At 44.8% G+C, this 12,669-nt stretch overlaps 1 protein-coding gene across 3 annotated transcripts in view; it reads right to left on the minus strand.

Moving 5' to 3' along the window:
- Positions 1–11,508: 11,508 nt before the first annotated feature.
- Positions 11,509–12,669, minus strand: part of SEMA5B (semaphorin 5B) — a 117,804-nt gene continuing 116,643 nt past the window's right edge. For all 3 annotated transcript variants that reach the window (XM_032406691.1, XM_032406690.1, XM_032406689.1), the window contains exon 22: positions 11,509–12,600. In XM_032406691.1, the coding sequence (XP_032262582.1) occupies positions 12,442–12,600 (159 nt within the window). In that variant the 3' untranslated portion in view covers positions 11,509–12,441. The remainder of the gene's footprint in view (positions 12,601–12,669) is intronic.

Genomic DNA, 12,669 nt, shown 5'->3' on the forward strand with positions numbered 1-12,669 from the left:
CAGGAAATTTTAAAAATTAACATTATAATTCACATATATATTTTAGTTGCAGAAAAGTAGGATAGTGTGAACAATAAAAGACTTTCAAGCTTAAAAATACATTACATTAGGATAACATTCTGTGGGGGAAGTGGAATGATATACACCTCTAAAGGGTAAAAGGAACAATGTAAATTTTCCAATTGTTCAAGTGGAGCCCTTCCTGTATTTTTAAAAATGCGGTGCCTTTTAGATTCTATTAGTTGCATTTAAAAGAACAGTTTTATTTTTAAATGTCAGTATTTACAATATGCTAGCAATTACATTTTTCGTGGATCTTTAAACTTGGATGAAAAAATACAATGTAAAAATTGTATGTGTAACTAAATTCTTCAAAATTCTTTCAGAGACCGTGTGGTTAAAAAAAAAAAGGAATAATTATTAGCCATTGCTCTACCCCACAGCACCTCACATAAAGGAACTAGCAGGTGTATGCATGGTGCTGGCTGAGTGCTCGGCACACTCCTTGGAGGAGGGAGGACGGAGATAAGATGTTCAGGGAACTGGATTTACCTCAATACATAAGACTGTTTCTGCATATGACCCAGGCAGGCAAATGTGAATGTGTCAAATTCCCCTTTTCTCTGAAAGGGAATTTAAAGATAAAGATCAGAAACCAAACCAGTCTTATGCCCTGTGAATGGAGAATCTCCTCGGTGGGGCATTTGGGTGGAGGGAGGAGATGGAAGAGTTCATGGGCCGGGAGAGTGAGTTCTGAGGCACACTGTGGACGTCCGTGAGCTAGTGTGCCCCCGTGGTTACAAGACTCATTTACTTCAGCCATCTTAGCAAGGTGGTATGACTGGATATGTGGGCTGGAGCCTAGAGAGGGAGCTGCCAACCCCCTAGCCCCCCAGTTAGCCCAGTCTCTCCATGGAATCCCTGCGTGTCTGCTCCATTCTTGTATTGCTACTGGTCAATCTAATCTTCATTCTTTAGCCCAAATCCCACAGAGACCAATCTTTTGATTGGCTTAGGTGATTTCCCTCTGGGCTTTTGGGCAGAGTCCTTCATGCCAGGCCACCCTGTGGCAGATGGAGCCAATCACTGGTCATCCGTAATGTAAAGACCGGCCTAATGTTGCTTGCCTGATGGGAGGAAGACTGGGGTGGGGGTGGCGGTTGTTTCAGAGATTTGGGAATAATAGACTTGACAGTAAGTACCATGACTGGTGCATCCATTTGAGTGTCATTCTCTGGGGTTGAGATGAAAGTCCTGTCTTCTCCATGCTTGCTTGTCCCAAGCCCTTCCCATAAATTAAGTTGAAGTAATGGCCTTAATATCATTATTTAGGGAACATGGTCCTATATAGATGTTAAAATAAAGATCAAGAAAACACAGGAACTTGAAGTCCACAAAGATGCCCTAAGCAGCCGAAGGGAAACTGCTTCTTGCTCAGATTAAAGTACTAGAAGTAGAAGGTCAGGAAGGAGCCATGGAGGAATTCCAGGAACCTCAGGCCTTTTCCCAACTCCTGAACTAGGGAAAAGGGTGAAAGAGTCGGGGGGGCGGGGGGGGTGTCATAGTATCCCAGGGAGTTTCTATGTAGAGGGCTTATCCAAGTGCTGAACCCAGGAAGCCTAGAACATCTGGCAGACAAGCTTTGATGGCTCAAGACTGGGTGTGATGGGGCCCTCAAGGGAGGTTTAACCAGGTGCCCTGGGCAACCAAGGCCATGTAGGCAAGAAGGAAGCTCCTTGGAGATGAAGGGCCATTGAAATCACCTTGACTGCTGTCTTTCCCCCAGAATGAGCCTTACCATTAAAACTGGAGAATTAGCTCTAAAAGAGACAGAAAAAACTAGAAAGTGTGATGTGATGTTCCAGTAAGTTGGACAACGTATCAAATGTGAATACTCTTTGAGTAATGCCGTTTTTAGGAGTTCACTCTGCCTTTATGGGTCTACACATCCAAGGGTCGTCTTTGCCACATTGTTGATAACAAAAAACTGAAACCCAGCCGGAAAGTCCCATCACTGGGGTTTGGTTAAATAAATGGGGTGTAGTTGTTAGGAAGAAAGATAGCCGTGGAGCACTCTGCAGGAAGAGTGGCAGATGGACAAGCTGACGCTGAGCAGCGCGCAGGCAGGCTTGCATGCTGCCCATCATGCAGCATAAAAGAATAACTTTTATGATATGGAGTTATGTATGTGTAAGTGTTATTTTAAAAATCTTTACACAAATATAAACATATGCCCATATAAAGTCTATAGAAGGGGGCACTTGGGTGGCTCAGTCGTTAAGCGTCTGCCTTCGGCTCAGGTCATGATCCCAGGGTCCTGGGATGGAGCCCCGCATCCGGCTCCCTGCTCAGCGGGAAGCCTGCTTCTCCCTCTCCCACTCCCCCTGCTTGTGTTCCCTCTCTCACTGTGTCTCTCTCTATCAAATTAAAAAAAAAAAAAGATTTATCTAGACATTTATAGCGAAGATCGCGTATTAACAGTAAATCTGAGGGGCATGCCCTGTGCCTACCGTGGGAGTCGACGTGCTGATTTGATCCAGTGGCAGCCTGTGTAACCGTGACTGTAGATGAGACACAAAGTCAGGGGCACTATAAATGATAGCGAAGTACACAGTCAGCTATTTAGACTTCCAAAAGCTGAGGCTGAAGGCCAAGTTTTGGCTGAATATCAAGGTTAAAGCCAGACTTTGGTGCATTTTATGGGCACACACATAAATGCACATATTTGTATGTGCCCAGCCTCTACCCACCTGCGTGAAGGGGAACTTGGGGCCCAGGAATCAAGAATCGGAGACCCAGTGTTCACTGGATATCTTTTTGTACTGTTTTTTGTTTTGTTTTTACTCCATGCATGTATTCCTTTTAAATACCTGCTATATTCATTAAAGAAATTAATTAAACATATATACTGAAGGGAAGTTGTGCGCTTACCTTCAAGCAAAGAAACCCTGTGGGTCAAGGCTGCAGAGGGTCAAGCGGGAATTGGCGCTGTCTTGGTTATCCCTGGTTACATCTGGGAGAGTTTCGTGACACAAGCTATTTGGGGCCCACTCCTCTGGGAAATCAGGGAGATTTACTGGGGTGGGGGAAGTAGAACCTGTGTTTGTGAGTGCTCAATGTCCCAAGTGTGTGTGTGGGGGGTGCTCAATGTCCCAAGTGTGTGTGTGGGGGGTGCTGTGTCCCATCTGCCCCTGGACACTGGGTACAGTCCTAGGGAAAACTGTCTCTTTTATTAATGTTTTTCTTAAAGATTTTACTTATTTCAGAGAGAGAGAGCACGCACGCACAAAGTATGAGTGAAGGCAGGGGGAGAGAGAGAAGCAAACTCCCTGCTGAGCAGAGAGCCTGATGTGGGGCTCAATCCCAGGACCCTGGGATCATGACCTGAGCTGAAGGCAGACACTTAATGACTGAGCCCCCCAAGGCGTCCCAAACTGTCTCTTTTAGAGTGTTTGGAAGGACCTCGTGAGTAGGGATGAATTTTCCAGTAACTTCAGAGATAGGACTTCAGACCCTGAGGCCTGAGCGCCCCTGCAGTTACCAGCATGGTCAACACAGCCACGGAATTAAAGCCCCAGCTCCTTAAGCACTGGTCATCCTGTTGGCAGCTTGGGATGAGGAGAGAGGCTTTGCCTGAGTCTATGTCGGACTGGCCTGCAAGGGTTGTCCAGTGAATCATCTGGGTGACCTAGAAGTATAACTGGAGGCCCAGGATGGCCTGAGCAGAGGGCCAGGCCAGGGCTGGAGCAGCCGGGCCCTGGGGAAGGTGGCCCAGGGCCAGAGAGACCACCATGTGAAAGACTCTCTTCAGGGACTGAATCAGGCCTTAGGAACGCATAGGGCTGCAGACCAAGACAAGTACCCATTGCTTGGTATTAACAGCTGGGTGTCTCTTACCTAACAGAAACTCCCCTTTTAGAATGTTGCCATTCTGGGGCGCCTGGGTGGCTCAGTCGGTTGAGGGTCTGACTCTTGGTTTCAGCTCAAGTCATGATCTCAGAGTCGTGGGATCGAGTCCCGCAGTGGGCACCATACTCAGAGGGTAGTCTGCTTGAGATTCTCTCCCTCTCCCTCCCCCTTTGCCCTTCCCCCCACTTGCATGCATGTGCTTTTTCTCTCATAAATAAATAAATAAATAAAATCTTTAGAATGTTGCCATTCCAGGGAACGACATTCATCCAGTTGGCTCTCTGAGAAAGACATTTTCCCTGGTTCCTCTATGAGGAGTGAGTTCAGGGAGCCCGATTTCTCCAGCAGATGACTCAGCCCTGAGAAGCACAGCAGAGTCTTAGACAAGTTCTGGGGGCAGAAAAAGGCCCAGCGCAGGGGCAACAACAGAGCACTTGGCTAGAAAGAAAAGATGAAAAAATACCATGTACAAGATTTTTTCAAAAGCTCTGGGAATCACGGAATTTGGCGGGGATTCTGGGCCCAACCCTCCCATTTCATAGGCCAGAAAACTGTAACCCAAAATGAGGAAGAGATTTGCTGAGGTCCCACAGCTGGCGAGTGATAAAGCTAGAGACTCTGAGCTCCCCACAGTCTGTCCAACATTGTCCTCCCACACAACAAATGCTCAGAACGGCTCCTATGAGACCAGGTGCCTGTCCGTTGCCAGGGGCCAGAGCAAGTTTGGGTCAATAGCCTCTGTCCCCAGATGACACATACCAAGTAAGACTACATTTTCTTTTTCTTTTTTTTAAAGATTTTATTTATTTATTTATTTGTTAAAGAGAGAAAGAAAGAGAGAGTGCACAAGCCGGGGGAGTGGCAGGCAGAAGGAGAGGGAGAAGCAGGCTCCCCACTGAGCAGGGAGCCTGACATGGGGCTCAATCCCAGGGCCCCGGGATCATGACCTGAGCCGAAGGCAGATGCTTAACCGACTGAGCCACCCAGGCGCCCTTAAACTTTCATTTTGAATATAGAGGCTTGAATTGTGTTGTATGACTTTGGAATCAGGACTTGGAAGCCAGCACCTCGTCGGAGAAGATCTGACCCTCGCCCAGGGGTACCTCCTCTTGTCAAGAGCACCTCCCTGACTATGCGGGGAGATTGTCTCCTTCCATCATCAATGGGCTCCTAACCTTGGATGCTTGAGGGTTAGGACTGACCTGCTTAGACACACAGCTGTGATCCAGGGGGCCCTGTACTCTGGGCTGAACCATCCCCCACTGTGGCTCATCTCTGCCCTCCAAGAGAAGAGCCCTAGGTTTTGTTTTTCACTGAAACCTCACTTGCCCTGACAGGGAGAAGGGGCCTGGCTGTATTTCCTTCTCCCAGAGAAATGAACCTCTCATCTCATACTCTGTTGTTTTTCTCACTCTTAGGCATTCCCCTTGCTCCACGGAGCGTAGGATGTGAGCTCCCCTAAGTCAAATCCCAGACGGAGAGTTCCCCAGCCTGGAACTATCTTTACTTCTTTAGGGTAACAACTTGTTTAGGGGCTTTACTTGTTTAGGGTCACTGCCACCATGCAAGGTGTGCGGGAAACACGTATGTCCCCTCAAACTCTACTTCCTTGAGATTCATGGTGGTGACAGTGACAAGACTCATTACTTCAGGGTTATTCACGCAAAGTCAGTGCAATTTTCATTTTTAAAAAATCTGTGGTTCTGACTGTGTAAAAAAGTCCGAACATCTGTGTGTCAAAGCAGGCATATGATCAATTAGAGAAATATTTCAATCTTTCTGACTAAGGATTAATGTATTTATACATGAGAGTTCCTTTGTATACTTTATACACAAAGCAGTAGGGAAAAGATCACCACCTAAGAGAAAAAGTACAGAACACCTCCCTTAAAAAGTAGACATGCCAATGACCAATATGTGTATGGGGGAATTGGCTACTCACTGAATACGTTTAAATGAAAATTTAAGCAATTGCACTTAAAAAAAAAATTTATAGCAAGCGCATGGACTGTCTGGGTTGAAATTCTGGGATCATCACTGACTAGCAATGTGACTTTGAGCAAGTTACTTAAAATTATTAAACTTCAGTCTCCTCATCTGAGAGTTGGCCTGCTAATAGTACCTTTGTTTTAGGATTACTGAGAGAACTGAAGAAGGTATCACTAACCCTAGATGCACTAAGCTATACTTTTGTTCTGTGTGGTTTCTCTGTACCTGATCAGTGTTTGGAAGGGATAGCACTTATCAGTGTTGGCTATTAGGGTTAGTAGGAAGAAAATGAGAATACACTGCTGGAGGGAGAGTGTTCTCATCAGCAAGAGACCTGGCCAGAGAAGTTAAGAGCCTTCACTCCTGGGAATTTATCCTAAGGATATATAGTCAGAGATATGAATAAGAAGTTCCATAAAAGTATTTTTTGCTAAAGAAAATTTTGAAACGAATGAGTGGTTTCAATAAATTATGATAAATTTATGTAATACAGTGATACATTTGTATAATAGAGTAGAATAAATGTATTTAATAGAATAGATAAATCTATGTAACAAATATAATTTATGTAACAAAGTTTTAGGCCAGTATTTTTCAAATATTATGCAAACTTTTCAAAGTAAACCTTCCTCAGTGGTGGTAAACAAATGAAATATATAAAAATTGTGCTCTCTCTTTCGAGGGGTCAGGGGGCAATACACTGCTACCTGTGGAGTTCTGTAAACAAGGCCCTCTCTCCACTCCCTGACCCATTCCTAGGGCAGCCCCTGAAAGGGGTGTGGAGGCTCACAGAATCTTTAACAACATGGGGAAATAGGGATGTAATGTTACATATCAAAATCAGAATAATACCTCTGAAACCAATAATACATTATATGTTAATTGAATTTAAATAAAAACTAAAAAGTTTTTAAAAATCTGAATAAAAACCATGTATGTAGTATGTCTTAATTTTATAAAGCACTCTCAAACACACACAGCTATAAAAAAAGGGCTCGAAGAGAACATAATGAAGTACTGATGGCTATTTCTTGGCTGGATTTGGGGGAATTTGTATTTTCTTTTTATAACATTTTTGTGTTTTTTTCCCCAATTTTCTTTTAATTTTTAAAAAATATTTATTTATTTATTTTATAGGGGAGGGGCAGAGGGAGAGGGAGAGAATCTCCAGCAGACTCCCCACTGAGCTTGGAGCCTGATGCGGGGCTCGATCTCATGATGCTAAGATCATGACCTGAGCTAAAATCAAGGGTCTGATACTCAACTGACTGAAGCACCCAGGTGCCCCTCCCCAAATTTCTTTAATGAACATGTACCATAGTTATAATCAGGAAAAAAAATCATTTAAAATGTTTCATACCTTTCTTTCCCAATAGCTACCCAATATTCAGTTGGCAACAAAAGTTAAGGCTTGTCCATTTGGTGATGTCTCCCCATGATAAAAAAAAAAAAAGTACAATATATCTGTATTACAAGTTATGCTTAAGTCCATGTACAGTGTTTTAATTACTACGATTATATAAATATCATGGTTGCACCAAGTGATAAACAATGATTACATTTCCTCTTCTGTCTGCTCTTTTGTTTTACCTGGTGTTAACAATTATCTCATATTTGGAAGGAGAGGGCTGTGACAAGGATGGGACAGAAGAAGGGGATCTGGAGTGTTTGTGAAAGTTCTATCGCTTGACCTGGATGGTCATTACAAAGGTATTAACCCTATATGCACTAAGCTGTACTTTTGTTCTGTGTGGTTTCTCTGTACCTGTGTTTTATTTTAATAAAAAAATGCTTTTTAAATAAATCATGTAAGAACTAAAAAAATGCCTTTTCTTCTTAATTTTCTTTGAACCCAAATTTAAGTCTTTCCATACAGTTTTATAAAATAACAGTTTTTTAAAGATTTATTTATTTATTTTAGAGAGAGACAGTGTGCACATGCGGGGTAGAGGGGGAAGGGCAGAGGGAGAGGGAGAGAGAATCCTAAGCAGACTCCGCTAAGTGTGGAGCCCAACAGGGGGCTCGATCCCACAACCCTGAGCTGAAATCAAGAGTTGGACACTTAACTGACTGAGCCACCCAGATGCCCCTAAAATAACATTTTTGTAAATCTTCATATGATTTTTCATACAAACCTGCCAGATAATCTGCCTGTTCATTTTTCCTGGCTCTCTCTGGGTGCACGCTGTCCTCCTACACTAACCTGGATTGTTGCTCTCTGGGCCTGTCGCATGACATATCTGTCCTCACCCCCTTCTTGTGTTAGGTCCCCTTTCCCTTGGATCCACATTTTCTTTGTTTTCTCTTGTTTTACTGAAGCAAAAGTACATGTGATATATATTTTTTGAGATCTGCATGTCTAAAAATGTTCTACTCATATGACTCATAATTTGGCTGGGTATAAAATTCACAACCAAGTATTATTTTTACTTCATAATCTTGAGGATAATTTCCACTTCATTCTCACTTTAAATCTTGGTGTTTTTTTTTTTTTGGTTTTTTGTTTTTGTTTTTTTAAAAAATATTTTATTATTTATTTGACAGAGAGAGAGAGAGCACAAGCAGGGGAAGTGGCAGGCAGAGGGAGAAGCAGGCTTCCCGCTGAGCAGGGAGCCCGATGCGGGGCTCGATCCCAGGACCCTGGGATCATGACCCGAGCCGAAGGCAGCTTCTCAACTGACTGAGTCACCCAGGCGCCCCTCACTTTAAATCCTGTTAATAAGAGGTTTGTACCATTCATATTCCTAATCTTTTTTGTCTGTTGGAATCTTCTCTTCAAGGCTGTTGTTTTGAAATGTTATGTTTTTGTGCCTCTTGGTGCTAGGTACTGATCTGAAGACCTTGTCTTTTGGTTTTGGCAAAATTTCCCATAGTCTTTCTTTGATAATTTCCAACTGTGAGTTTTTCAATGGGCTGTTAGACCTTCTGGATCTATCTCATTTTTTTTTTTTAAGATTTTATTTTTTAAGTAATCTTTACACCCAAGATGGGGCTCAAACTTACAACCCTGAGATCAAGAGTCACATACTCCACCAACTGAACCAGCCAGGTGCTCCAATCCTCTAATTTTCTTCTATTTTCTCTCCTATTTTCCATTTCTTTGTCTTTTTGTTCAACTTTTTAGGAAACTCCCTTTATTGTTAAACCCTTTTATTATTTCTGCTGTCATATTTTTTTAACTTCTAAGAGCTTTAATCTGTCCTTTTTATCTTGTTATTTCGTGAATGCAGTATCTTATTCTGAAGAATTATGGTGTCTTTGAAATAGTCTCTATATATACCATCTCTGTTTTCATCGAGTTCCTCTTGGTCTTTCTTTCATGTTGGCACATTTTTCTCTGATGTCTGTGACACTTATCTGCACATTCCTATTTATGAGTGAGGCGCTGAAAGCTGACTGCAGGTTCTGTGTACTTGGACACTGTTTGTTAATGAGTGTACTTCACTGTAGGATTGTTGCACAGGTGACCAGCTGGCTTATTTTTTCAGATTCTGTAGACCTAGTGTGCTTCTTCAAAGAATTATCTTCCAATCTCCTGCTTAGAGGAGGGGATGGGGGAGAAACTTGGCTGCCAGAATCTTGGAGTTAGCCAAAAAGGCAACTGCTGAATCCCACCGATAATCATAGTCTGTTTCTTAACCCTCTAGTTATCCAAACAGACCCTCACACACACCCACTTTGTGCCTGGTATCTCCATGTCCAGTCTGGTTCAGTGTCCCAAGGGAACATACTTATTGTCCTCTGTGGAGGCAAAGGAGTAGTGACTTAGCTTTAAGTCTAGAGAATGAAGTCATCTTGAGGGTCTAGCTGAAGCTTACACACGGATTTTCAACCACCACCTCCTTTTTAGGCTCCCACCTTAACCTCACCTTCCCTGATACCAGGTCTTCCAATTTCTGATTCTTTCTGAAATTGCTTGGGTGCTTAGGTTTGACCCATACCCATTCTTCCAGATGATTGCTGTTCCTCTGCTTTCTGTGTTCATGTATTATGATTTGGGATTATAGTTATATCCTAGTTTGATTGAAAATAGTGACAGCTTTTGTTTTTTGTCCTCTTTGCTTTTGGAGTGATGTTGAGAGAAGAAATGTCTTCACACCACCATTTAAAATCCCTAAGTCTCTGCCTTGGTTTTTACCTATAACTGTGTTTATATTTTTGGTTTCCTGTATCCTCCAAATTTTCTACAATAAACATGTATCACTTTAATAATAAGAAAACACACACACAGAGTTATCCAAAGACAAAAAGGCCCAAGAAGGCCTAGAGAACCCAATCCTGCATTTCCCTTCCTCTTTTGCTGAGCCAGTTGGGCCTAAGAAGCCCCCTCTTCTTTCATACCTCAGCTTCCTGACACTATGCAGCCATCCATGTGGCCTCAGGCACCTGTCGGAGAGAACACAGCCTCCAGGGAGGACATTCTTGGCTTCCTCATCCGTGGGCGCAGCCTTTGCCAACCATGCAAGCTAATTTGCATGCAGTGTGGATCCCTTAATGTATTCTGATGGTCATGCGTCCAAAGGCACAACAGTTTTTTTTATAAAAAGAGAATTCAGTGTGGTGTGGGTGTGTGGTGTTTTGCCACTGCACCCACAGGTTTTCATTCCCACTGATGCCATTCCAGTCAATAGGGGTGAGCATTAGCTAGGTATTCTCCATTACTACTTCCTACAGACCTGTCCAGTCCCTCCACTTGGACATATAAGTGGCCCTTATGAAGTAGGCCCTGGGCCCTTGAACACTCTTAAGCTTCACTGCCTCTACCAGGTCTAAGAGAATCAGAGACCCCAAGATCTAACACCCCACAAATTCCCGTAAGCTCCAGACTCATTATGTTAACAGGAACCCAGTGAGAAATCCCAAAGCAGAAGTACTCATAGGTCTCTGGAGCTCTCTCTGATCAGGCTCCACCCTGGCCTGAGGACACTGCTACTTCCTTCGTCCCAGTGAGCACAGGGATTCCAGGACTCAGGCGGGGCCAGGAATGCTCCAGTCCTCCTCCTGCCCACTAGGATCACAGGCTTTAAAGCCTGACCTACATGTAGGATTCGCTGGGAGTCCTAGGAGAATTGATCCAGCCAATTAAGTTGGGAAATTGCTCTTTGAATTTAACACGTCCATCCACTCATTTGTGACTTGGTGGGCTGAGGCTTCGAGGTTATTTTTACTTAATCCAGCAAAAACTATACTGGGCTTCTCTCACTTCACCGGTTTATTCATTTTTGCAGTCAGTTTTGGTTTTTATTAAACTTAGCCTTATAAATACCTCATAAAATAACCCTCATCAATACTCCCCTGTTGGACTCACGCATTTCCATTCTGGAGCTATTGCCTAGAACGGCTGCTAAGGGACCAGGCAGAAAAATCTCCAGTCGTGTTGCCTTTGGTGTGTACCTTGTGTCCCTACTTGAGAATTTGTCCCTAAAAGGGTTTGGAGCAACGTGTGTGTATGCACATACTCTCACAAGTGGGAAGATACCCTCCATGAAAATCCAATTCTATGTGGATCATTCCCTCCACCCTGAGAAGACCACCTATTACCCCAGTGCATTGCTCTGCTTGACTAGCCCACGCCAAGAGGAGCCCACACACATACACACAAAGACAGAATTACATTTGGAGACCAGATATCATCTTTAATTAATAATGCCACAGCCCAACATCCTTTTTGTTGCTGTAGCACGTGGAGTGTGTGTGTGTGCGTGTGTGCGTGTTCCTGAACAGATGAAGGGCCCGAGACTCCCAAGCAGGTCTCAGCCAACAGCTCTGCTGAGCAGCGACTGGAAGACAGTGTCCACAGCGGCACAGAGCGGGGATGCCTGCCTCCCTTTCTCTTGGACCACCTCTCCTGCATCCTGAGGGCAAAGCTGAGGCCTGTCCCAGCCCAGACTAAAGGGCTTCTTAGCAAAGATCAATCTTCAGTCCCCAGCCCTCACTGCCTCTGACCAGAGGGATGTCCCTGGGCAAAGTACAGACCGCCAGGCAAAGGTGGACAACCTGGGCCAGCCTTGGTCCCCAGGTCACACTGGGGCAGCACCACAGTGGCCCGGCCCTGGGCGGAGAATCCAGAGCTTCTGGGGCCATTTGCTTAGTTCCTCTCACAGATAATCAGGGTGGATCCAGGCCCTTCCTGGGGCCAGCCAGAGAGGGACAGCCTCGGCCCGTGAGGGCCACATGAGCATCATTTCCAGCCCAAACCTAAGAGCCTGCTGTCCTGCCATCTCCACTCTCCAGTTCCTCGCATGCCCAGTAGGTCCACAGCCCAGACACGGCAGGGGAGATCAGCACGGTAGTGGGTCGCAAGGAGGCCATGAGAGACCTGGGCTGAGCTGGAACTCCAGCCACGTGCCAGCCTGAAGCCAGCCCTCTCCCCCATGGTCACCGCCAGCCAGAGCTCTTTGAAGTCGGATGGGACCCCCACAGGCAAGGCGGCAAGTTCTTGGCCAGGTGCAGAAGGAGAAAACCAAACTGGCTCCACCGTCCCATTTCCACCTGCTCTGTGCCTTAAGAAGGCAAGGAGCCCAAGTCCCCAGGACAGTGTTATCAGCTGTTGGGGAAGCACCGTTGTCCAGGTGAGGCCTCAGGCCGGAAGCTGTGTTTGTTCAGTGGGCTGGGATAGTAGGTGGTTGTGTATACATTGGTCTGCTGCAAGGGGTAGAAACTGGCTCTGTCATCGGGGATCAGGTTATTCTTGTTCAGGGTCTGTGGAGGAAGGAAGGAACCGGAGAGGAAGGGGTAAGGGAGAGGTGGGGAAAGGGGACGGGCCAGGGC

This window comes from Phoca vitulina, unplaced genomic scaffold (assembly GCF_004348235.1).
Source record: "Phoca vitulina isolate PV1807 unplaced genomic scaffold, GSC_HSeal_1.0 scaffold8, whole genome shotgun sequence".
NCBI lineage: Eukaryota > Metazoa > Chordata > Mammalia > Carnivora > Phocidae > Phoca > Phoca vitulina.